The sequence below is a fragment of the Leopardus geoffroyi genome, chromosome E1, assembly GCF_018350155.1.
Source record: "Leopardus geoffroyi isolate Oge1 chromosome E1, O.geoffroyi_Oge1_pat1.0, whole genome shotgun sequence".
Classification (NCBI taxonomy): domain Eukaryota; kingdom Metazoa; phylum Chordata; class Mammalia; order Carnivora; family Felidae; genus Leopardus; species Leopardus geoffroyi.
The window spans coordinates 48691416-48717898 of record NC_059330.1 but is presented as its reverse complement, the minus strand read 5'-3'; the positions used below and the strand labels follow the sequence as shown (position 1 = coordinate 48717898).

Here is a 26483-nt window from a genome sequence, read left to right as displayed (position 1 = left end):
TGGATTCAGAATTTACAGGTACACAAGGGGAAGAGGCTAGGATAATCCATGTGGTAATGGATTAGAGTTACAGACATCAGTAAGAAATTATGCTTAGCTTAATAAAGATACGATTGACTACATATAGAAATGTTTATAGAAATGCATATATTCACAGATCAGCACATGCACATATACTCCCTTCCTGTGTCAGATAAAAGGGTATAAAAGAAATGACACCCCAGCAGTAATGAGCACACCCAGCACACAGATCATGGTTTCTAATACCTTCTCCATGGAATCCACATTAATGGGGGTAAGTCAAAGGGGCACAGGAGGCCACTGAAAGATCTCTCAATGGCCAAAGCTGGAATAATATCAGCAACAAAATAAAATATAGGAATACTGGACTATAACCCAGAGTATAAAATAAATAATATCCACAAGTCCATACTGATACAAATAAATGATTCAATAAATGTATAAATAAGGGAGAAGAGACAAATCTCTCATGCAGAAAAGCTTCAAACAATTTATATAGATATGACACCCTCAAGTAATGAGAACATAACTCCCTACTTGTGAAGCATAAGTAACTTTCTTCCAAAGAGGACAGTATGGAAAGGTGGGAAGTAACTTTATGGTGAAAACCCTAACAAACACTCCTTCAGCCAGGTGATCAAAATTAATATCCAAAGTGGTAGGTCATTAATACCATGTGCCACTGATATGATGCGATGAGAATTAAGTGTACCTGTGGGATCCTACGGCCTCAACCCATAACCCCAGTCTAATCGTGAGAAAAACATGAGACAAAATCCAATAGAGGAGCATCCTACAACATGCCTGCCCCCCATTCCTCAAAACCGTTGAGATCATGAGAAGCAAGTTAAATCTGAGAAACTGTCACAGCCAAGAGGAAACTAGGGAGAAGTAACAACTAAAGGTAATGTGATATCCTGGATAAGAAACAACATTACGTAAAAATTAAGGAAAACTGAATAATCTATGGTCTCTCGTTAATTATGGTGGATCGGTACTGATTCATTTGTAACAAGCAGGCCAAAATCATGGAAGATGGTAGTAAAGGAAATTGGGTGTGGGCATATGGAAACTGTGGACGACCTTGTCAAATCTTCTGTAAATCTAATACTATTCTAAAAAATAAAGTCTTCCTTTTTTTTAAATGGTCATTTAATTCAAAACGATGAACTGGTGCTATCTGGGGGTCTCTTTATAACTATGAGGCTGGAAGAAGAAATGGTGGTGGTGACTACAAAATGACAAATTCCAGTGATCTCAGAGAGGACACAGGTGGCCCCATGAATCACCACATGTCCCTACTAACAACAGGTAATCATGGCCAACAGAATATCTCAGGTGTCTGAGGCCCTTTGATACCCTTTATGGTTGGGTCTCTTAACCTTGATCCAGGTCGATGAGCACAATTCACAGTGTCAGGAAACCGGAATGGAAAAGAAAATCTCATCTTAACTTTCACTACCCTGACCTTCCGCATTACCCTTCAACTGAATATAGTCAACAAACCAGGGCAGTATTTAGCAATACCTACGGCTAACAGAAATCACAGATAGTTGTATAGTCCATCATAGTTTTGGATAATCACTAAATACTGTTTATCCTCATTATTACTCACCAGTTACCACAGTTATTAGGCCCACTGCTAAATCTTGATATGTATTCCATTAGTTTGGAAACATACATATATTACTTTATCATGACTTTATTATTACTATTATGATAATAACTGTAACTCAAAAAATTGCCTCTCTCTGTGACCTGTTTTATTAAACATAAAAATCTTATTCTGAGAAGGACTACACAGACTTCACAAGGTTGCCAGCAAGATCCGTGATACAGAAAAAGGTAAAGAACTCCTCTAAGAGCGCCTAAAATCTCAATAAAGCCATCCACAGACTTCTCGTGTGTGTCTCAGTGCTGATATGAATCGAGCCTTATATTTTACCACTGTCACTTCCCCAAGCATCTAAGCATTTTGCCATGGTTTTCAGATTTGTAAGTTCCAATGTATTGTCTTAAAAATTCAGTGTTTACATGTTTTAATTATGAATCTCACACAAGAAAATCCCCGCCAATACCAAAGAACATAAGTCTAATAATCTATACAAGTGTCTGCTTACAAAAAATAGCATGGAAACAAATCAACAAAAAAAAAAAAGAAAGAAAGAAAAGAAAAGAAAAGAAAAGAAAAGAAAAGAAAAGAAAAGAAAAGAAAAGAAAAGAAAAAAGCCCGAAAGAACAACAAAACAGAGGAGCTAATTCTCAGTGACAGTCCTGTCTTTCATCTTTAGCCATGCCTTGAACTCTAGCTTATTTAATTATTAAATCAGGAGCTGCTTAGCAAGATTTGTCTAGTTTTGATGATTCTTAAATCCAACCCTGCTGACAGACTCTGTCCATTTTACTCTATATTTACTGTTACCTACTGACAAGGGCTGAATGCTAATTTTTAACTTCAATTTTCATTAAAAATAGAATGACGTTTCGCTGACCATGACCACCTGGCTCAAAAGCATCATTTTCCTTTACATCCCAAGTGCATGAAGATTAAAAATTCCACTGTGAAAGATACTGCTTTTATATTAATTAATGAAATATAACTACGCAGTCAACATTGTAGGCAATCGGTATGTTTCACAGCTTTCAACTTTAGAATTGCTTAATATGTTTAACTCATGTTTGCAAAAATTTAGGATTTTGAGATGACAAAAATGTATCTTCAGATACAAATTTGATTGTTGTTCATGACTTTAAATACATCATCATGCTGATTATACAGAAAATAAATTCTTTTTTAAAAAAATGTTTATTTATTTTTGAGAGAGAGAAAAACAGAGCATGAGCAGGGGAGGGGCAGAGACAGAGGGAGACACAGAATCTGAAGCAGGCTCTGGGCTCTGAGCTGTGGGCACAGAACCTGACCAGGGCTCAAATCCATGAACTGTGAGATCATGACCCGAGCTGAAGTCGGACACTTTAACCAACTGAGCGACCGGGCACCCCAGAAAATAAATTCTTCATATTTTTTTTACCCCAAAAACCGTGATCCACGTCCAGCCAGCCTTCCGCATTGCGCTGAACAGCATCATCATTTGCTGGCTGATACTCATGCCCAAGCCAGCCCCTCTCTTACCTGGGCTACAATAATAGCTTCCTAATCAGTCTCCCTGCTCCCATTCTTGGCCCCTCATACTTTTTTCTCTGCACAGGACCAGAGAGACACATTTAAAATATCAGTCAGATGGAATCACTTCCAAGTGCTCAACCCATTAAAAATTCAATACATATATACTAAAAGTTCACTGAATTGTATGTACACTTCAAAATAATTTTGTAAAATATAAATTATACCTCAGTAAAGCTATTTAAAAAAAAAAAAAAAGAATCCATCACAATGGTCTACACAGCTTTCTCTGATTTGTCCCCTAACTTGTTTCCTACCACCCCCCCCCGCTTCTGCTCCCAGTGCTTTGGTCTGCACTGCCCCCTTGCTGTCCTCTGAACTTGCCCAACACATCCCAGTGTTAGGATCTTTGCACTGGCTGTTCCTTCTGCCTGAAATGGTGTTCCCAGATTATCACATAGCTCCATCCCACACTTCCTGAGGTCTCTGTGTAAATGCCCCACCTTCAGAACGGCTTTCCATTACCTCCTTACCTATGGTAGCACCCTCCTCCACACTCTCCCCTCACACCAGTGTTGCTCAACCTTTTTATCCTTCTAATTATTGCCCCCTTAATTAAGACTCTTTATATATTTTTCTTTTAATTGTTCCCTACCATAAAATTTTAATACCTCAGACCTCCTCTTTATAAACTGTACCCACTGGAGGGTCACAAGCCACTACAATATCTGAAATTTCTTTTATCCCAACAACCAATTCCTACCATCTTGAGGACAAATCAGCCCTATTTATGGGGGAAGATGCATGTCTTCTATTGACTTCTTTTTCATCAGAGCACTGACCACCACTGGACGTTTATAGTCATTGATTGGCTGTCACGCCCACAAAACTGTGAGCAAAGACGTTCTGGTCATCACTATGGCTCGAGGACCCAGTATAATGCCTGCCATGTTTTTATAAGGGACTAAATATGTCTCTTGGACTTATTATGCTTTAAATAGGGAGGAGAGGGTGAGCCTCAGCAGAAAGGGCACCAGAAACTGTTGTTGTTGAGTTGTAGGAGTTCCTTATCTGTTCTGGTCTAATATGGTCTAACAAGGCTTGAGATTCTCTCACTCTCTCTCTGCCCCTCCCTCACTCTTGCTCACTCACCCCTCAAAATAAATACAAAGTCCCCCCCCCAAAAAAAAGGAAAAAGAAAAAAAATCCCTTTAGAAAATAACTCATGTCTTCCGCTAATAACCCCCCCACGCTCCATGAAGTGGGTGGAAGAGGGACAGAAAGATCTGGTTGGTTTGGGTTGTTAATTTTACCATCAAAAAAGTTTCATTATGGGACATTTCAAACATATACAAAAGTAAAAGGGATAGTATAATAAATCCACTTGTGTCCATCACTCAGAGTCAACATCTAGCTGCTTAAACAAACTTTCTAGGAATCCAAGGTACTGAAGCACCACCTGACCCTCCTATTCTAGCAGGGACTGATGCTGACAAGCCCTGCACATCTAGAAGACCCATGGTGCCATCCAGTTTGCTTGTACATTTCTTCAGTGCTGACTGAGGATTCTGCTTTCTTGAACTGGCTAGGTCGGTTTCACCTACAACCTCCCAACTCCAAAAACTGTATTACTGTCAAATGCTCTTTGTCCTTCTGGGTTTATGCCTTTTTCTTTATCCCTTTACTATCATTTTTGTGGGCAGGGATAGAGGCCAACATGATCTTCAACCTGCCATCTTCAAACAAATGTTGATTAACTTCTTGACTTAATTATTTTCTCATTTATATGTCTCTCTTATTATTCTTACATGTTACATTTTCAAAGATAACATTAAAAAATTAACTATTGAGTACTTATTACATAACTTATGTATATTAATTTATTTAAAATTTCCAACAATATATATTACACTGTACTACTGTTATCCTATCCAGCAGATGAGGAAAATTAACGCTGGAAGAATTGACAAGGCACTCAAGCTAGTAAGAAGCTGGGATTTGAACCCAAGACCCTAACGCCTAAGTTCCAAGTCTCTACGGATCCTGCTTCTCATTTCTTTAGCCCTGTGAGACAGGCCCTTGAGCTGGTCTAGGAGTCTCCACGATATGATTGAATAACTGACTCATGTTCAAGCACCACACCTTTAAATTCAAGGAAGTACAGGGTCAAGGCCAGGGTGGCCCGGGTGGGCCGTCAGTGGGAAATGAGAACGGGGTTCAGCCTGACACAAGGCTCTACCATTCAGTGGGGTCACATCACATATCAGGAACAAGACTGATGAGGTACACTTGCTTCAGATGCGAGGAGCCCTGTTCACGTACCCATTAGCCTACCTGTTTCAGGTTTACATATTTGAGGAAGTCAGCTAAGCTTCTCAAAGGCCGAAGAACTCACTCTCTCAGACCCATCTTCTGCAACCACATGCTCCCTGAGGAGGCTGTTGAGGGGAATCCTTCATCTTTCCTGAGAGAAAGTTACTGGTCTCTCTGCTGTGAACTATGGTGACCTTCTTCTGCATCCTTTCAGGAAGGGAACTTCTGGGGATTACCACATGACATCTCTGGTCCCTCAGTCAAGTTGAAATGAAACAAACTAACAAAACAGAAAGAGAAAGAAAGAAAGAGAGAAAGAAAGAAAGAAAGAAAGAAAGAAAGAAAGAGAGAGAGGGAGAAAGAAAGAGAGAGAGAGAGGGAGAAAGAAAGGAAGGAAGAAAGAAAGAAAAAGATAGACTCTAGACTGAAAGTCTAGACTGAAATCTCTAGACTGAAAGTCAGTGAAAAAACAAGAAAAAAAGATTTGTCAAGGCTTCTGGGAGGTGAAAAAAAAAAAAAAAAAAAAAGCACCACTGAACAATCCAGAGTAAAATCCCACAGCAAACTTCAACAGACTGTCCATTGTTGCATATAATTTTGCATCAAGTAAGAAGGTAAAATGTTGTTTTAAATTCTGTAACACATTTATTTATGCACGGCACATTTCGGGGAAGCGTGGAGTCATGGAGATTAATAGGATAGTTACTAAAAATGGCAAGAAAAGGGAAAAAAGCCTCACCGTGGACTGTGTCTGTGCCATGTATTCACCCTCCATTTTATTCAGACGTACATTTGTGTCCTCGAGCAACTCTTGAATATTTTCCGTGTGCCGCTTTTGAAGATCAAACTTCTCCTTTTCCATTTCTGCCACGGCATTGTGGAGCTACACAGGGAATTCAAGAATTGACTCTTTCACCCTTATTATAGAACAGATTAGTTTGCAACTCAAAAAAAAATGTTTGCCTCTATTTCTCTCTTTATTTATTTGGTGACCTAACAACAAAAGATGTAAAACTCACAAATAAATATTCACAGTAAAGATATTGTATAGAGTGTGACTAAGAAATAATTTTTCTCTTGACTTTCCTGAAGTGAAAATTTTAATGAACAAATGAGTATGAAAGGGAATTCTCCACCTCAGGCAGAAAGGGTAAATAAATCACACAGATAGCACAACGCCTCAGGTACACAACACTAGTATTTGCCTGAAATCAGAAAACAGAAATTTATAATATTGTTATTGATTAGGAACATCATCCGTCAGGATTTTCAGTTCATTTGCACAAAATTTTGCGTAAGAGTGAGGTTAACAATGCCTTCTCCTTCACCCTCACCCCCAACAAGAAACTATTTTTACCCATTCCATAGTCTATAGAAAAGTAGAGGTAAAGATAGCATTTATAAATCAAATAGGGAAAGAGTTCCCTAAGGAGAACTCTATACTACGTGTCCTCAAGTATACAGGTTTGATAAAGACTAGGTATCCACCGTTTACACGGATGAAGCTCCAAAATATCTATGTAACTAAGGTAAAGAAAACAAGGTTCGGCGGATAGCTTCTAAACCGAGTTGCTGCGAGCCTGGGCTCCCAGCCTGGGAGCGGTTCCTTCACTTATCTTAATGGGAGGGAGATTCTGAGTCTAACTCCTGTCCCTGCATCCAACCCCAGGCTCACGCAATAGAGGGGGCGGGAGAAGTCCAGAATAGACTAAAGGACAGATTGGATTTCCCATTCACGAATAGGAGACACAAGGATGTAACACGTGCACAGAGATTCTTAAGATACTGAACTCATAGGGAAAACCCGGAGACAGGGTGGAAATTCAAGGCAGAATGCGGGCAATAATTGTTTTCTAATTCCAAGAAGTTTTCTAATTTCTAGCTGAACAGGAAAAGTGACGATGGCTCAGTAACAGCCACACCAAAGAAGACCCTGGGGCTCCACAAATTCAACATATGCAGTGTGGGCTACTTTTGAGTGGTCCCCCAAATCCCTGGGAGGTTGTTATTTGCACTTTTTGCCAAAGTATATGCTTTAAACTGGCGTTAGGTCTGGTATTCAAAAGTCAGTCACTTAGCTGGCATGTGAATGTGGCAAGGCCCACAGCACCTCGGTTTCGGTGCCGTCGACCGATGTGCGTAGCAACTCTAATAAGTGATCTAAAAGGGTCACTTAGGATTTTGTGGTTTTATTCCTATTGTAGTGGTTTCTTTCTTTTTTTTTAATGTTTATTTATTTTTGAGAGAGAGAGAGACACACACACAAAGCATGAGCAGAGCAGAGGATGGGTCAGAGAGAGAGGGAGACACAGAATCCGAAGCAGGTTCCAGGCTCCGAGCTGTCAGCAGCACAGAGCCCGATGCGGGGCTTGAACTCACAAACCGGGAGATCACGACCTGAGCCGAAGTCTGACGCTTAACCAACTGAGCCACCCGGGGGGCCCTGTTGTAGTGGTTTCTTTATGTTTACGGTCTCCCGGGGCACCCAGGACATCTGCCTACTTAGTGTTAGAAATCCACAGCATCTAGTACATGGTTGAAGCTAGAGGAGGATCTGTACATCAGTCTGAGTCATCTCATCCGGGGAATTTACAGTTGAGCCTGCAAGGGGAAACATGACACTGGCAGAAACAAGTATGCTCCAACTTGGCTGATACGTTTGAGGATCAAACAGGTGTATCTAGTCCAATTATCTGACTGGAAATGACTAACACTCAAGTATTCATCTAGAAATTCTATCGGTTATCTACCAAGTCCCAGGCACAACAGAACACAGCGAGCTTTCCCAAACCTAGCAATGAATTAGCATCTAGGTAATTTGGTCTGGGAGGCTTTAGAGGGAAAACACGCCCCTCGGGGATAAACTGTTTGAGGAGCAAATACTACTTGTCATGCTCTAAAGGACAGACCTGGCTAGGGGTTCTTAAGCCATCAAGATGCCACCAGAGCCCTGTGATCATCAGGGGATCCACACATTCTTTAGCCAGGGTTTTGACAGTGGGTGTAGGGGATGCAAAGGTTTTCCCAGGGTCCTACATATCGATCTTCAGCCTGGACATTTGGCCATGTAGTTGCCATATGACAGAAGGGACCCAGAGAAACTAGGAATCTGCATAAATAGGTGGAGAAGTATTGTAAAAGCCCACAGGTTAATGGGCGCAGCCACTCTGGAAAACAGTCAGGCAGTTCCTTGAAATGTTAAACACAGAATTACCATATGACCCAGAAATTCCACTCCTCAGTATATACCCGTGAAGTAACAGAAAATAGATATATTGGTCTCCGCCCCCAGTTCCTGGCATAGAGCTAAAACCCTTGTCATGTCCGAAGTGGTAAGAGTACTAAGAGCATCTTTTCTTCTAATATTTGGTCTTTGACCTTGGCTCCTGGGCTAGAGCTCCTAAATCCCTTAGAACTTCCTAGGTGAGGGACGCCTGGGTGGCTCACTCGGTTAAGCATCTGACTTCGGCTCAGGTCACGATCTCATAGTTCATGGGTTTGAGCCCTGCGTCAGGTTCTGTGCTGATGGCTCAAAGCCTGGAACCTGCTTTGGATTCTGTGTCTCCCTCTCTCTTTGCCTCTCCCCTGCTTTCTCTCTCTCTCTCTCTCTCTCTCTCTCTCAAAAATAAATGAACATTAAAAAAAAATGTTTTTAAGAATTTCCTAAGTGAGGGGTGCCTGGGCGACTTGGTCGGCTGAGTGTCTGACTTTAGCTCAGGTCATGACCTCACGGTTCATGGGTTTGAGCTCCACGTCGGGCTCTCTGCTGACAGTTCAGGGCCTGGAGTCTGCTTTGGATTCTGCGTCTCCCTCTCTCTCTGCCCCTTCCCCACTCACACTCTGTCTCTCTCTCTCTCAGAAACAAAAAACATTTAAAAAAAAATTTTTTTTTTTTTTAAGAATTTCGTAGGTGAAACGAGTGTGTTTGTTTCAGTGAGATGACTCTTGATGGGCTCCTCAGGATGGAGGTCATCCTGCAAGATCAAGCCATGATTAGAAACTTGTAACTTTCAGCCCCACACCCCATTCCCTGAGCAGGGGAGAGGGGCTGAAGATTAGGTTTACAATTGCTCATGCCTGTGTAATAAGGCTTCCCTGAAAATTCCAAAAGTTTGGGGTTTGGAGAGATTCTAGGTTGGTGAACATGTACAAGTACTCAGAGAAGGGTGTGCCAGGGGAGGACATGGAAACTCTGGGCCCCTTCCCACATACCTACCCCTGTGAATCTTTTCATCTGGCTATTCATCAGTATCTCCTATTATATCCTTTATCATAAAATGGTAAATGTAAGTAATGTTTCCCTAAGTTCTGTGAGCCATTCTCACAAATCATAGAAGCCAAGGAGGGGTCCGTGTTACTCCTATTTATAGGCATTTGGTTAGAAGTACAGGTGGCAACCTGGAACTTTTAGTTGACATCTGAAGTGGGGGAAGTCCTGTGGGATTTAGTCCTTATGTTGTAGGATCTGACACTAACTCTAGGCAAATAGTGTCAAAATGTAATTGAATTAAAGGACACCAGTTGGTGTCCAAGAAAATTGCTTGATGTTTAGAAAACCCACATATCTGGAGTCAGAAGTATTATGAGTGTATGAGTGAAAGAAAACTCAGGCAGTGTCTTCCCCCAGACAATAGCCAAGGGAGATGAAAACACATGTCCACACAAAAACTTGTACACAAATTTTCATAGCAGCATTATTCCTGATATCCAAAAAATGGAATCAATTCAAATGCTTATCAACTGATGAATGGATAATCAAAATGTGGTATGTCCATTCAATGGGTTATTCAGCCATGATGCTGACTAAACTCTTGATTCATGCCACGACATGGTGAAACTAAAAAACATACGGTAAGTGAGAGAAGGCAGTCACAAACCACCACATAGTATGTGCTTCTATAGGCAGAATTCCAAAGACAGAGAGTGGATTAGTGTTTGCAAGGGGCCGGAGGGAGGGGAAATGGGAAGTGACTGCTAATGGGTTTCTTTCTGGGGTGACAGAAATTAAATGGTGATGATGGTCACACAATCTTGTGGATATAATGAAAACCACTGAACTGTACACTTTAAAAGGGTAAATTTTATGGTGTGTGAATCATAACTCAATGTTTTTAAAGGCGCACAGATTAGAAACAGCACGGTAGAATCAGAGAACTGGGAAAGTTCCGTGAAGCTAGTCCAAAAGTACAAGAAACAGCGTAGGGTCGTGACAGAAGGTGAAGCTTGAAAGATCCAGAGTCTCAGTCATGAAGAGTCCTGTAAATTTCCTACCAGGAAATAACTGGTGTGATTTAAACATGGTGTGTGTGGGGCGGGGCGGGGACCAGTGTGTTAGAAAGACCATCGGTGTGGTGTATCGTGGGGGGTGGACTGAAGAGGTGCAGAGAGTCCGATTACAGCAAATCTAGGAAGAGGTGATAGTCTCTGGAACTAGGGAAGGACCAAGGGTGAATGACAAAACAAGTGACAAAACAACAGAACTGGACAAGTGATTGGATGTGGAGGTGAGGCAGAAAGAAGAGCCTAAGCATCTGAGCAAACAGCAATGCCACAGGGAACAGGGAATTAGGGAAAACCCCTAGGAGGAGATGTTTTAGCAACAAAGGAAGAAGATGGGGTTTGGGAAGAACGATGGGATTTCGATCAAGGAGACATCTTAAATAGGAAGTTGTATAATGGACTTGGAGTGAGACATGTGCAATGGAGATCTCTAATGGGATATTAGGGAGTACGCACACATGCATGAGTGTGCACACACACCCCACACATACACACGCACGCGTGCACACACCACACGCAATGTGCATACACCACGCACATGCACACGCATGTACACACATGCACGTGCACAAACTTGCACCACCTGTCCATATAGGTACTTCATAATTTTTTAACGAATGCTTGCATAAATCACGAGGTACACCTATCATCGCCTTATTAATTTTTGGTACCTATCTTACTTGCACCACGTTTTCCCATCTGCCCAGATTTACATGCAATTGTACTTCATAAAAAAGACCATCAATCACGTTCGCAGTGGATTTCACATCCGCTGATTACCATGTAGCTGTAAGAAAGATTTGCTAATCCAGCCAAAGGAACAAAATGTACCCTTGTACATGGTAGAATGCAGAAGGCTTTTCTCTTCTAACACCCAGCAAGTTAAACTGAAAAGTAAGGAACTAGGGAATTCAGACAAAGGGAGGAAGGACACCTGTTCCGTATGCAATGTACCTGCAACAAACACAAAAATATGCCAAACCTATGGAAAAAAGGCAAAACCAAAATGTGAGAATGAGAAAAAGCACATAAATTGACAAAATAAAACTAGAAAAGAGTGGATTCTCCCCATCGTTACACATCGGCGGCGCACTTCCCAGACTCGGCCCAAAGCTATCATTGCCAGGACAGATTTCAGACCAATGGCGTCTGCCTGGAAAGGCACTGAAAACTTTCAGTAAAACGTTCTGAACCCTGACTATTATTGAGAGAATATGAGTTAACAGTATGAGTTATCTTTATGATGGAATACCTCAAAGGAAGTAACCTAGTTTATCGTAAGCACATATTGTAATCTGAACTAATGGTCAAGGGCTCCTAAGTCAAAGTACTATATGACTATGTGAGATTCGTTCATAACAAGTATTTTTATTACATTGATCTTGGCACTACTAAATTATATGAAAATATTTCCTTAATTAAATTAAATGCTCCTCCAAGAAAAACCCATCCGCTACTAATTTCGTTTACATGAAAAATAAGTTTATACTATAAATATTGTATTACCCGAAATTTCAGAAAAGAAATGATCCAATGGCCAAAATCCAAAATTAAAAAGGTATAATTTCCAAAAACTATCCTGCGGTTTTTTCCCTACTAATTTTCCTTAAAATCTATAAGCTATGACAAAAATTTCAGAACATGAAATTCAAGAATTAGTCAAAAGTAAGTTTTCTAAGTGAAACCTACTTTATAAACCATCATACTTCTAGAATATGCCAAAACATGAACAGTAGCTATTTCTAGACAGTTGGGCCTGAATTTTAAGTTATCTTGTTTTCTTTTTTCATACTTTTCTGTATATTCTGTGAATATATTTTTATAATTAAATATATTACTTTCAAGCGTATACCTTTGTATTTTCCACTACCATCTTATGTCGCTTACCTTTTTTTCCCAGTCATTATTCAGAGATTCGGTACTCTGTTCACATATCTTTTTTAGCTCTGTAATCTGGTTTTCTTTGGTCTCTCTGATAACTTGACAGTCACGTATAAGGATCTGAACTGTCAAAAATGATGAAAACATAGTTAAACCAATTCTAGCTCCCTCATCAGAGTCTGATGACAAAAAATAAGGTTTGCCAGTTAACAGAGAATTCCATTTTTCTGCAACTCTTCTCAATTGTCTTTTCTGATGGATCTCTTATTCTTTCCTCGCTTTCTCTCCATTTCTATCACCACAGAATTGGTTGAATCCGTTACTACTCACTCCCTAGACAATTTTAACAGTGTGCTGGCCTCTGTATCATTTCCTTCCAGTGGGTCCTCCGTGGCTTTGAAGAGACCTTTCTACAGTGCAAATGCAGCACTGTTACTCTCAGACTTGAAATCTTTCTACAACTTCCCTCACCTAAAACATAAAAACCAAAAATCTCTAATATGGAAAACAGCTCCTCATCATCTATTTCCTGCCATATTTCTCACCACTTCCATATTTTTAAACTTGTAAACACACCAACCTACCCACAGCTTCCTGAGGCCATGTCCTTTCATCTATTCTCTGCCTAACTGTGATCATTTATTACCCAGAATGCCCATCTCTTTCTTACTGAAAAACCCCTACTTATCCTTAGTCTTAATTTGAGTATCACATTCTACTCTTTTTTTAACGTTTAATTATTTTGTGAAAGAGAGAGAGAGTGTGTGTGTGTATGAGCAAGTGGGGGAGGGGCAGAGAGAGAGGGGGAGAGAGACTCTCAAGCAGGCTCTGCACTGTCAGCCCAGAGCCTGACACCGGGCTCGATCCCACGACCTATGAGATCAAGACCTGAGATCAAGAGTTGGACGCTTACCCAACTGAGCCATCCAAGTGCCCCTCGAGTATCACCCTCTTTATGAACCATTCACCAACCAGATTCCTCCCCCTTGCTGGGGCAGAAAGAAACTCCTCTTTATTCCCAGGGAACCTCATCCATTTCTCCAATAAATCACTTATTACTTTATATGTTATAATGGTTTACTTGCCTATCTCCTAAGGAGAAAGATATTTCAACTTTTTATCTACAGACCAAAACACTGTCACATAGGCAAGTACTCAAAAAGATGTGTCCTGGGGCACCTGGGTGGCGCAGTCGGTTAGGCGTCCGACTTCAGCCAGGTCACGATCTCGCGGTCCGTGAGTTCGAGCCCCGCGTCAGGCTCTGGGCTGATGGCTCAGAGCCTGGAGCCTGTTTCTGATTCTGTGTCTCCCTCTCTCTCTGCCCCTCCCCCGTTCATGCTCTGTCTCTCTCTGTCCCAAAAATAAATAAAAACGTTGAAAAAAAAAAAATTTTTTTTAATTTAAAAAAAAAAAAAAAAAAGATGTGTCCTGAATAAATAGATGAAGGAACTCATCATTTCAATATACTGTCGCTTCTAGATACATTAAAATTGTTGCCAAGGTTTGTGTTACTGAAACAAAATAGGCTTTCAATTATATAAAACATTTCCCTTATAAATCATCTAAATTTCTATCTTCTTATTAAAAATGCTTTATGGGGCACCTGGGTGGCTCAGTCGGTTAACTTCCGACTCAGCTCAGGCCATGATCTCACGGTTTGTGAGTTCGAGCTCCGCATCAGGCTCTGTACCGACAGCTCAGAGCTTGGAGCCTGCTTTGATTTTGTGTCTCCCTCTCTCTCTGTCCTCCCCACTCACACTCTGTCTCTCTCTCTCTCAAAAATAAACATTAAAAAATTTTTTAATGATTTATACTGTTGCTGATTTAAGTGAACATTTGTTTAATACACTCATGTCTTCTGGAGGGTAAAATAAATTCACTTGTGTTTTTACTTGAATGTACTACTTTCCTAGCTTACTGAACATGTTCTTCTTCACTTACTTTAAAATGGCAAAATTTTCATAAACATTTACAGAGAAACTTATTTCACACATAGATCTCAGCCATGCAACACAAAAGGGGAAAAAGAAAAGAATCCAGGTTAGCCTAATATTAGTCTTCAGTATCGACAGCATTTTACTTCACAATTCCAAAATTAAAACTAAGATCTGTTTGCAGTTCAAAAAGCCTTAGGAAATATTATTTTGAAATCTCAGGCATGTTTAAATTGCCTGGTTTGAATCAGCATAAGAAACGAAAACCTAGAAAAAAATTTTAACTATTTTTGTAGCCACTGATGTTTGGCGAAAGAACCTGAACAAATGTCTAATTACCTTCACCGACATTTAAGTCTGGAAATAAACCTAAAAATATCTGCTTCGTTAGTTAACATATATATAATTGCCACCCTAAATTTCAAGGGCATTATCTTCTCAGATACACTCAGGTTTGGTGGTTTGGGAGAGAGCAAGTTCTATATGGAAACCCGAAACAGAAACCTTTCCCATCGATTCTATCTCACCATTCACCAAATCCTCCGAATCTTCCAAAATGTCTTCTTCAGTTCCACTCTCACTGCCTCCCACTGCCCTACCATCATTCCAGTATTCTCATGCCAAGTTACAGAAGCATGGAAGCAGAACATCCTCGAGTTGGAAGGGACTTTATACATTATTGATTCCAACCTCACCATTTTATAGAGTAAGCCATAGCCAAGAAACTTCGGGATGTCATAGAGCAGACATCGAACAGCAGGGCTGGGATCAGAGCCCATGTTTCTAATAAGTAGAATAATTCGCTTGCTCACTCGCTGCTCTCTCTCTCCACACCACCTTATAACAGCCTTGTAACAGGCTAGAAACCAGCCTCATCTTGTTTGTCACACTCACCATTACCAGGCTACTCCTCCTAAAACATGAGGTTCTAAAGCTCACCTCTCAAAAATCTTCTCTGACTCCCCAGCACCTACAGGATAAGCTTGGAACTTCTAAATCTGAAATTCAAGGCCATGCTTAAGGTCCCCTGTCTTGTCCTTTTCAATCCTTCTCCGAATGTACAGGACATCTGCTCCAGCTCAAGGGCTCTCCAAAGCCCTTCGCACACCGGACAGCACAGCATCCTTGCCCCAGTACCTGGAACCCTTCCCTCCAACTAACCAAATCTCACAAAACCATTATTAAGGTTCCTTTGCCTACAACAGATTTTTAAAACTCTCTCTGACTGCCTGTTGCAGTTCAATGTTTTAACCTATAGTCATAGTCAATTTAACACTTGATTACATGCTTTCTTTTCTTTCGTAATGAAAGTGTAAATGGGGAATACCTTTTAAATGTTTGTTCTGTCAATCACAACACCAGCCTATAGCACAAGGCTTAAAGTAGATACTTAATGTAATGAATTTTATTAGGCCAAGAGGAATAATTTCCCTAGACTTCCGTGGGAAAGCCAGTAAGTTCTAATCTGTGACTGACCCATGGCCGCTCCAGTCCAATAAGGAGAGAGAGTTAGGAAGTAGGAAGAGTAGTGACAGATTCATCCAACTGCTTAATCAAACCAACCACCACTGCCACCATCACACACAAACACACACACACCACATACCCCATATGCACACATACATACACACACCACACACACACATATAAACATACCACAGACATACACACACATACATATGCATGCACACACACACACACACACACACACACACACACACAGTTTTGACTCAGTCATATGGAAGCCCACATAAACATCCCCATCTCATATTAAAGGTCAGAACTAAAATTTTACTTTATACAACCATTAAAATAAAATGGAAATGCTTTCAAAAAGTTGATGTAACAATACATCACCTTTCTTTTCAAGTTTTCTAACAGTCTCCTCCATTTCATTTTGTTTCTTTTTGTATAAAATTTTCAATTCTTCTATTTCATTATTCTTTCTTTCTAAAATCTGCAAATAAATTTAAAATGTTTTAGTAAACTATTTTTATATAGAGAACACATAACTTTTAAAACAAGCACAATATTTTTTGTTAAGTCTATCTCACTTAATCCCATAAATGGGTTTCCAAAAAAAAGATGTAAAAACTATCTTCTAGGGCATTGAGAAAATATAAAGTATACTAAAATAATTGATTACTGAAAGAAATATGTCATCAGGTCTCAATTTTCATGTATCAATTTTCAAGGAGAACATAAATAATAAATTGATTCTCTAAAATATAATTCAGAGATTAAAGTGTGTCATAAAGAAGCATAGAGAAGCCGTCAGAAACTTGGCTGGCACAGCACAATCCACCCTTCCCCCACCCCCTCTCCACTGCACTGGGACAGGACACCTTCAGATGAGCGGACCCCGGGATCCTCCCTCTGGTGTCCTTTCATTTTCATGCACAATAACAAAAATCCCCAGACACATGGGAAGATGACCTGTAATAGGCTTCTTTTAGATCTAGCTTTGCCATTATGAATCAAAAAAAGTCAGTTCAAAATAAGTCAAAAATTACATGAATATTTTACATCATTAATTGTATTGTGTCCGAAGTTTTAAATGAATCATTTATTAGGGTTGAATCATGATTTTATACTCCTAAACACATCTACACACACACACACACACACACACACGAGAAATAACCAAAATGCAGTAGTTAGCAAGTAGAACAAAAACTGTGCTAACAAAGGGGAAAAAAGAAAACCAAATTGAGGCAAGAGTATGAATATCCACTTTTCATACGGTTGGAGTATATTTCCTGTACACTCAAATTCAGCTTAAAAAATATTGGCAGGGAAGGTTGTTCACCAACGTCTCACCAGCCTTTTCTTAGTGCTTTTATTACCAGCATTTTACTTTACCTTTCATGGTTTTAGTTCCACCTCTAAGAATGACTGGTAAATAGAAAAGAAGCTAGTTTGATCCTGAAGTCCACAAAAAAGCAAAAAAGGAAAAGAATGTACACAAACAGATAAAACACTCTAATTTTATTCCTCCCTGATTCCTGACACTTAGAAAATGCCATTCAAGCAACAAACTGAGGAATATACTTTCCAAACCTGGCATAAGGTCAAGGATTTTATTTATATTTTACCTGGCATTTCAAACTAGTTGCATTGCTTTCTTTTTTCATGCAGAATTTATTTTAAAGGAGAAATTCCTGGAAAGAATTTTATTATTAAATGTTTTTCTTAGAACTGATCTTTGTAACGGACATACCAAGAAGCCTAGTTCAAACTCTATTACTGTGATTTTTCCAAATATATTTTTGTATTTATTTATCTTATACATCAATAGATTCCATTTCATTTGGATATATATTATGTTCTATCAAAGTTACATTACCAAATCTCTAACATATTTGTGATAGCTGTTTTTATCTAACCAATTTGAGCTACAGTAAAATTCTACTAAGAGCAGAAAGTAATACTGGCCTTCAAAATGTGAATGGGAAAGAAGAAAGAAGAAGGAAAAGGATTCAATATTTTTTCTCTTTCTAATTTTCAATCAGTGGTTTCCTTCTTGTTGCTGTGAAAGAAAATGAGCCAAACAGGCACCTGACTAAATATGAATACATTTTCAGCTTTTAAGAAAGCTTGGATATGTGATGTGTGGCTTCAACTCTCTGCCACCATCTCTGTCACTCAGTTTTGTGGCGCAGAATCAGGCTTAGTGGTGCAACAGTAAATGCCAAGTTTCAATTTGGATTAATCTTTATGCATTGAAATATAGATGTATAGATCACTCAATTTTTGAAATCAATACTAAAACATGCTAACCACTCAAATGCCATGTAGGATAACCATAAATTGATTATTATTGCTGTGCCCATTAAGAATAAAAATAAGTTTTCTTTAAAAATACAAATGGAAACACAGAAAGGCATAAATCCCAATGAGCTACTGGAAAAAAGAAGAATACATTCAGGGCTACCAACACAATGCATGCAGTCTATTACAAACAGAACTAAATCCAAAAGTTCCTTTTTATTTTTTTATTTTTTTTTATTTTTTTTTAAATATTTATTTATTTCTGAGACAGAGACAGAGCATGAGCAGGGGAGGGGCAGAGAGAGAGAGAGGGAGACACAGAATCCGAAGCAGGCTCCAGGCTCTGAGCTGTCAGCAGAGAGCCCGACACGGGGCTCGAACTCACAGACTGCGAGACCATGACCTGAGCCGAAGTCGGACGCTCAACCGACTGCACCACCCAGGCGCCCCCAAAAGTTCCTTTTTAAATTAAAAAGCAAATTTTAATTTCCAGAAAACCAAAAAGAATATCAGACTAAAACAAACACTAGTGTGTACAGTTGATGTCTTACTTCAGCTTTTACGAAAGGTAATGCTAGAATGCAGATTAAGGACTCTAAGAAGGCCAACCTTCACACAACAGAGGAAGAACTCAAGGTAGTGGCAACTATAAGGATTTACATAAACACATTTGTTTAGAAAGTGAAGTATAAAGATCCGACTTTGGCCAAAATACTAATTTAGCAAATCCTATTTATAACGACTATTTAATCAGTGGACGATGGGATGGATGGTCATAAGACCTAGAATATTCTGAGTATTCAATGTTAATGAAAGAATAAACGATAGAGAGCCTACCTTCTGAACATCGGCATCATGTTTCTGCTGCAGTTTCAGCTTCTCCTCATGGCATTTGGCTTCTATCATTTTTGTTTTTATGTCCAACTTCAAGAAAAAAATTTCAAAGGTGTTATTCACACACTTTTCCCTTTGGCAAAAGTCCCCCACTCAATGAAAATAATTCCTGATGTGAAAGTGTCCTTCTCCACATTTTCCTTCTAGCCACGGGTCTAGCAAATCACATCATTTTACCAACATGTTGGTTACATTCTTTGATTACTTCCAAGCTAAGTGCTTCAGGTAAATTTCACTTGACAGACAAAATTGAGAGTACTAAATACAGATTTACCAGTTATCCCCACCCCACTCCACCACTCAAAAAAAGTCATCTGAAATTTTTCTAAAGCCAGTGGTTTAGCCTTTGCTTACTATTTTTAATGTGGTCTCGAATCAACCTTTTTACTTTTTGTCTTTTCTCATAGCTACATGTTCATTAAAACTACTCTTATTTACCTCCATACTTGAATGTGACAATTTGAGAGTGGATGTCCACAATTTGGGCATATCACTGATAACTGTACATTTCTCTTAAAAGATTCTCCAGTTCTGTCTCCTGGAATCACAGACCCCGACTACCTCAAGGAAGTCACTTTCAAGCATTCATTAACAACTCCTTTTTTTTTTTTTTTTTAATTTTTTTTTTTTCAACGTTTATTTATTTTTGGGACAGAGAGAGACAGAGCATGAATGGGGGAGGGGCAGAGAGAGAGGGAGACACAGAATCGGAAACAGGCTCCAGGCTCTGAGCCATCAGCCCAGAGCCCGACGCGGGGCTCGAACTCCCGGACCGCGAGATCGTGACCTGGCTGAAGTCAGACGCTTAACCGACTGCGCCACCCAGGCGCCCCCCCTTTTATCCTCCTAAAACCAACAGACACTGTACCAGCGCTCTGAGCAAAACCAGCCAAAATGTGACCAAATTGTTGATAATAATGGGTGCATCTCAGAATTAAAAAAATAATAGTGACATGTTTTAAGACAAATAACATAAAACTGATTATCTCAAAATGTGAAAGTATTTGAACACCGGATTCCTTACCATTTGCAAGAGTGTATAGATCGGAGTCTAACAGACCTCATTTCTACCTTGGATTTTAATGCCACTATATTAACTATTGTGACTTTGGGAAAGTCACCCTTTGAGATTCTATTTCCTTTCCTGCTAGTCAAACTCGCCTCAATGAGTTGTGAAGCTTATTTTCAGTAATATCTTTTTTTTAACTTTTTTTTTAAACTTTTATTCATTTTTTTTTTAATTTTTTTTTTCCACGTTTTTATTTATTTTTGGGACAGAGAGAGACAGAGCATGAACGGGGGAGGGGCAGAAAGAGAGGGAGACACAGAATCCGAAACAGACTCCAGGCTCTGAGCCATCAGCCCAGAGCCCGACGCGGGGCTCGAACTCATGGACCGCGAGATCGTGACCTGGCTGAAGTCGGACGCTTAACCGACTGCGCCACCCAGGCGCCCCTAAACTTTTATTCATTTTTGAGAAACAGAGAGAGAGAGAGCATAAGCGGGGGAGGGGCAGAGAGAGAGGGACGCGCAGAATCCGAAGCAGGCTCCAGGCTGTGAGCTGTCAGCACAGAGCCCGATGCGGGGCTTGAACTCATGAGCTGTGAGATCATGACCTGAGCCGAAATCAGATGCTTAGCCGACTAAGCTACCCAGGTGCCCCTATTTTCAGTAATACCATTTAAGTAACTATACTCAGGACACAAAAAAATTAGTACTCAAAAAAATTAGTCTACAACCTTCAAGAAAATTTTCTGTTATAATATTAGAAATATACTGTCAAAATAATCTCTTGGAAATTTTTGAAATACACTTTATATTTTTCAATTCCTGTTTCAAAAAAGTAATGAATCTGGTGTGCCTGGGTGGCTCCGTAGTTTAAGCATCCAACTTTTAATCTCAGCTCAAGTCATGATCGCACAGTTCATGGGATCAAGTCCCACATCAGGCTCTGGCCTGACAGTGAGGAGCCTGCTTGGGATTCCCTCTCTCCCACTCTCTCTGCCCCTCCCCTGCTCGCTCGCTCTCTCTCAAAATAAATAATCGCTCTCTCGCTCTCTCTCTCTGTCTCTCTCAAAATAAATAGACATTAAAAGAAAAAGTAATAACCCCTAAGGTCAGGAACATGACAGGGATGTCCCCTCTCACCACTGTTGTTCAACGTAGTGTTGGAAGTTCTAGTCTCAGCAATCAGACAACAAAAAAGAAAGAAAAGGCATTCAAATCACAAGGGAGAAGTCAAACTTTCACTCTTCCCACATGACATGATACTCTACTTGGAAAACCCAAAAGACTCCACCAAAAAACCACTAGAATTACTACATGAATTCAGCGAAGTCACAGAATATAAAATTAACGTACAGAAATCTGTGGCATTTCTATACACCAATAATGAAGTAGCAGAAAGAGAAATCAAGGAATCTATCCCATTTACAATTGCACTGAAAACCATAAAATACCTAGGAATAAACTTTTTTTTTTTTTTTTTTTTTTTTTTGAGAGAGATTGACAGAGCGTGACCAGGGGAGAGGCAAAGAGAGACAGGGAGACAAAGAATCCCAAGTAGGCTCCAGGGTCTGAGCTGCCAGCACAGAGCCTGACATGGGGCTCGAACTCACAAATCGTGAGATCATGACCTGGGCCGAAGTCGGATGCTCAACCAACTGAGCCACCCAGGCGCCCCAACCTAGGAATAAACTTAACCGATGAGGTAAAAGATCTACAACCTGAAAACAATAGAAAGTTTATGAAAAAAAAGTGAACAAGACACAAAGAAATTGAAAAATATCCCATGCTCCTGGATTAGAAGAGCAAATATTGTTAAAATGTCAATACTACCCAACGCAATCTACATATTCAATGCAATCCGTATCAAAATAACACCAGCATTCTTCAAAGAGCTAGAACAAATAATCCTAAAATTTGTATGGAATAAGAAAAGACCCCAAATAGCCAAAGTAATGTTGAAAAAGAAAACCAAATCAGGAGGCATCACAATTCTGGACTTCAAGCTGTATTACAAAGCTGTAATCATCAAGACAATATGCTACTGGCACAAAAACACACTCAGATCAATGGAACAGAATAGAGGACCCAGAAATGGACCCACAAACATATGGCCAACTAATCTTTGACAAAGCAGGAAAGAGTATCCAATGGAAAAAAAAAAGTCTCTTCAGCAAATGGTGCTGGGAAAACTGGACAGCGACATGCAGAAGAATGAACCTCGACCACTTTCTTACACCAGACACAAAAATAAACTCAAAATGGATGAAAGATCTAAACGTAAGACAGGAAGCCATCAAAATCCTAGAGGAGAAAACAGGCAACAAACTCTTTAACCTTGGCCACAGCAACTTCTTACTAGACATGTCTTCAGATACAAGGGAAACAAAAGCAAAAAGGAATTATTGGGACCTCATCAAGATAAAAAGCTTCTGCACAGCGAAGGAAACAATCAACAAAACTAAAAGGCAACTGATGGAATGGGAGAAGATATTTGCAAATGACACATCAGGTGATGGGTTAGTATCCAAAAATCTATAACGAACTTATTAAGCTCAACACCCAAAAAACAAATAATCCACTGAAGAAGTGGGCAAAAGACTTAAACAGACAATTTTCTAAAGAAGATATCCAGATGGCTAACAGGCACATGAAGAGATGCTCAACATCACTCATCATCAGGGAAATACAAACCAAAACACCTGTCAGAATGGCTAAAATTAACAACTCAGGAAGCCACAGATGTTGGCGAGGATGCAGAGAAAAGAGGAACCGTTTTGCGCTGCTGGTGGGAAACTGGAGCAGCCACTCTGGAAAATAGTCTGGAGGGTCCTCAAAAAAGTAAAAATAGAACTAGCTTACAACCCAGCAATTGCACTACTAGGTATTTATCCAAAGGATATAGGTGTGCCAATTCGAAGGGGCACATGCACCCCAATGTTTATAGCAGTGCTATCGACAATAACCAACGTATGGAAAGAGCCCAAATGTCCATCAATGGTTGAATGGATAAAGAAGATGTGGTATGTATGTGCACACACACACACAATGGAATATTACTCAGCAATCAAAAAGAATGAAATCTTGCCATTTGCAACAACATGGATAGAACTAGAGTGTATTATGCTAAGCACAGTAAGTCAGACAGAGAAAGACAAATGTATGACTTTACTCATAGGTGGGATTTAAGATACAAAGCAGATGAACATAAGGGAAGGGAAGCAAAAAATAATATAAAAACAGACAGAGAGACAAACTATAAGAGACTCTTAAATACAGAGAACAAACTGAGGGTTGTTGGTGGGGTGTTGGGTGGGGGGATGGGCATTAAGGAGCTCACTGATGAGCACCGGATGTTATATGTAAGTGATGAATCACTAAATTCCATTCCTGAAATCATTATCACACTATATGTTAACTACCTTGGATTTAAATAAAATTTTAAAAAATTGTTTTTAAATAATGAATCTGAACTTAGGATAAACATGCATGATCAAATCAACATAGTCAAATGAAACTTAAAAGTTTTACAACAAAAGTTAACACAGACTCGGGGCGCCTGGGTGGCGCAGTCGGTTAAGCGTCCGACTTCAGCCAGGTCACGATCTCGCGGTCCGTGAGTTCGAGCCCCGCGTCGGGCTCTGGGCTGATGGCTCAGAGCCTGGAGCCTGTTTCCGATTCTGTGTCTCCCTCTCTCTCTGCCCCTCCCCCGTTCATGCTCTGTCTCTCTCTGTCCCAAAAATAAATAAACGTTGAAAAAAAAAAAAATTTTTAAAGTTAACACAGACTCATGATTTTTTGAACACTCAGTAGTGGGGAGGGAAGCAGTCATCCATTTACTATACAAAAGAAAGAAATTCTGAATGTTTCCATTCTCTTGCCTCTAACTCCCATCATACTTCTTCCTCATTTTAGCAGAAAGGGGATTGGGTGATCCAAGTTCACGTGGAGATCCTCAACAGAAGCATTTTAGGAGTCTATTCAAAAGTAAACTCAAAAAGCAATATAAGCAAGCTGGGCGGATACAGGAGACACAGTTCACTGCCATATCTTTCTATAGCGCCTTCAAGAGAATTTATTACACCGTAGGCTTCTGAGGGAAAGCCCTAAACGTCATGGAACTATGTTGCATGTTTCAACCCACCTTCTCCATCTGTTCCACCTCAATCCTGTGACCCGATTAAGAATAAACACCTGGGGCGCCTGGGTGGCGCAGTCGGTTAAGCGTCCGACTTCAGCCAGGTCACGATCTCGCGGTCCGTGAGTTCGAGCCCCGCGTCGGGCTCTGGGCTGATGGCTCAGAGCCTGGAGCCTGTTTCCGATTCTGTGTCTCCCTCTCTCTCTGCCCCTCCCCTGTTCATGCTCTGTCTCTCTCTGTCCCAAAAATAAATAAACGTTGGAAAAAAAAAAAAAAAAAAGAATAAACACCTGACATATGTTCAAGCAATGCATTAGCCAGAGAATAACAGTGATACTTCTCTCAAGAATCTGAAGTAGGACAGCAAGTTGGCGACTTTGAGGAACAATTTCTAGAGGGGCAACAACCAAGAGAAAGCAGATAAATCCAGTATACAGAAGAGAGCAAAGCAAATGCACCACGACTGCAAAGACTAGAAACCGCCCGGCATCTGAAACATGAAGTAAGCAAACTCAGGCCCTAATAGTCTCCATGAGACTAGGCATACTTGAATTTGAAAGTCTCTGTACCCCTTTTTATTTTAGGTAAGCTTGATGGATCTCTGTTCTTGCAACCTAGAGATGTATCACTATTTGATTTTTCTGCTGTAACTTCTTACTTTGGTATAATATTAAACTTAAAGAAAATTTGCAATAATAGTACAAGGAGCTCCCATATGCCCTCTACCCAGATTCACAAGCTGTTTATATTTGGCCCAATGTGCTGTATCAATTTTTTGTATCTATATCTACTTACAGATGTACATAAAACTATTTTCAGAACCATTTGTGAGAAAGCTAGAGATGCCGTGCTTCTTTATCCCTAAAAAACTCAGCGTATATTTCCTTAAAACAAAGATGCTGTCTTTTAACATCACAGCCCTTATCGAAATCAGGAAATGTAACGTAACACAATAAGATTACTTAATGCACAATCTATAGTCAAGCTTTATTGATTATCACAATAATGCCCTTTATAGCTATTTTTTTAGTCCAAGATCCAATTCAGGAGCACGCACTGCCCTTAGTTATCATATCAACTGTATCTCCTTTAATTTGGAATAGTCTTTCTTTGTGTTTCTTGATCTTGACATTTCTGAAGAGTATAGCCAGTTACTGAAAGTCCCTCAGTTTGGATTTGTCTGATGCTTCCGGATGACTAGACTTATTCGATTTTCACGGGATTAACACTAACGTGATGTTATATCCTTTTTCATTCCATCTTATTAGGAAAAGGTTGGTTTGTCCCCATATTGCCAATGTAGCATTTGATAACTTGGTTAAGAGAGTGAACACCAGGAGAACTATAGACAAATTTCCCTGATGAACATGGATGCAAAAATCCTTAACAAGATATTAGCCAACCGGATCCAACATTACATTAAAAAAATTATTCACCACGACCAAGTGGGATTTATACCTGGGATGCAGGGCTGGTTCAATATCCATAAAACAATCAATGTAATTCATCACATTAATAAAAGAAAGGACAAGAACCACATGATCCTCTCAATAGATACAGAGAAAGCATTTGACAAAATACAGCATCCTTTCTTGAAAACCCTCAACAAAGTAGGGAGAGAAGGACCATACCTCAAGATCATAAAAGCCATATACGAAAGACCCAACGCTAATACCGTCCTCACTGGGGAAAAACTGAGAGCTCTCCAGCTAAGGTCAGGAACAAGACAGGGATGTCCACTCTCGCCACTGTTATTCAACATAGTATTGGAAGTCTTAGCCTCAGCAGTCAGACAACAAAAAGAAATAAAAGGCATCCAAATCGGCGAGGAGGAGGTCAAACTTTCACTCTTCCCAGATGACATGATACTCTATATGGAAACCCCAAAAGATTCCACCAAAAAACTGCTAGAACTGATTCATGAATTCAGCAAAGTTGCAGGATACAAAATCAATGCACAGAAATCGGTTGTATTCCTATACACCAACGATGAAGCAACAGAAAGAGAAATCAAGGAATCAATCCCATTTACAACTGCACCAAAAACCATAAAATACCTAGTATTAAATCTAACCAAAGAGGGGGAAAGCTACACACTAAAAACTATAGAAAGCTTATGAAA

At 39.8% G+C, this 26483-nt stretch overlaps 1 protein-coding gene across 19 annotated transcripts in view; it reads right to left on the bottom strand.

The window, feature by feature from the left end:
- CEP112 (centrosomal protein 112) overlaps positions 1-26483 on the bottom strand; it is a 468148-nt gene that overhangs the window by 367138 nt on the left and 74527 nt on the right. For all 19 annotated transcript variants that reach the window (XR_006715132.1, XR_006715133.1, XR_006715134.1 and 16 more), the window contains 4 exons: positions 19162-19248; positions 16411-16510; positions 12626-12744; positions 6198-6341 (listed from right to left, as the gene is read on the bottom strand). Coding sequence is in view for 16 of the 19 variants with exons in the window: in XM_045489498.1 (XP_045345454.1) it covers positions 6198-6341; positions 12626-12744; positions 16411-16510; positions 19162-19248 (450 nt within the window). In the remaining 3 variants the exon portion in view is untranslated. The remainder of the gene's footprint in view (positions 1-6197; positions 6342-12625; positions 12745-16410; positions 16511-19161; positions 19249-26483) is intronic.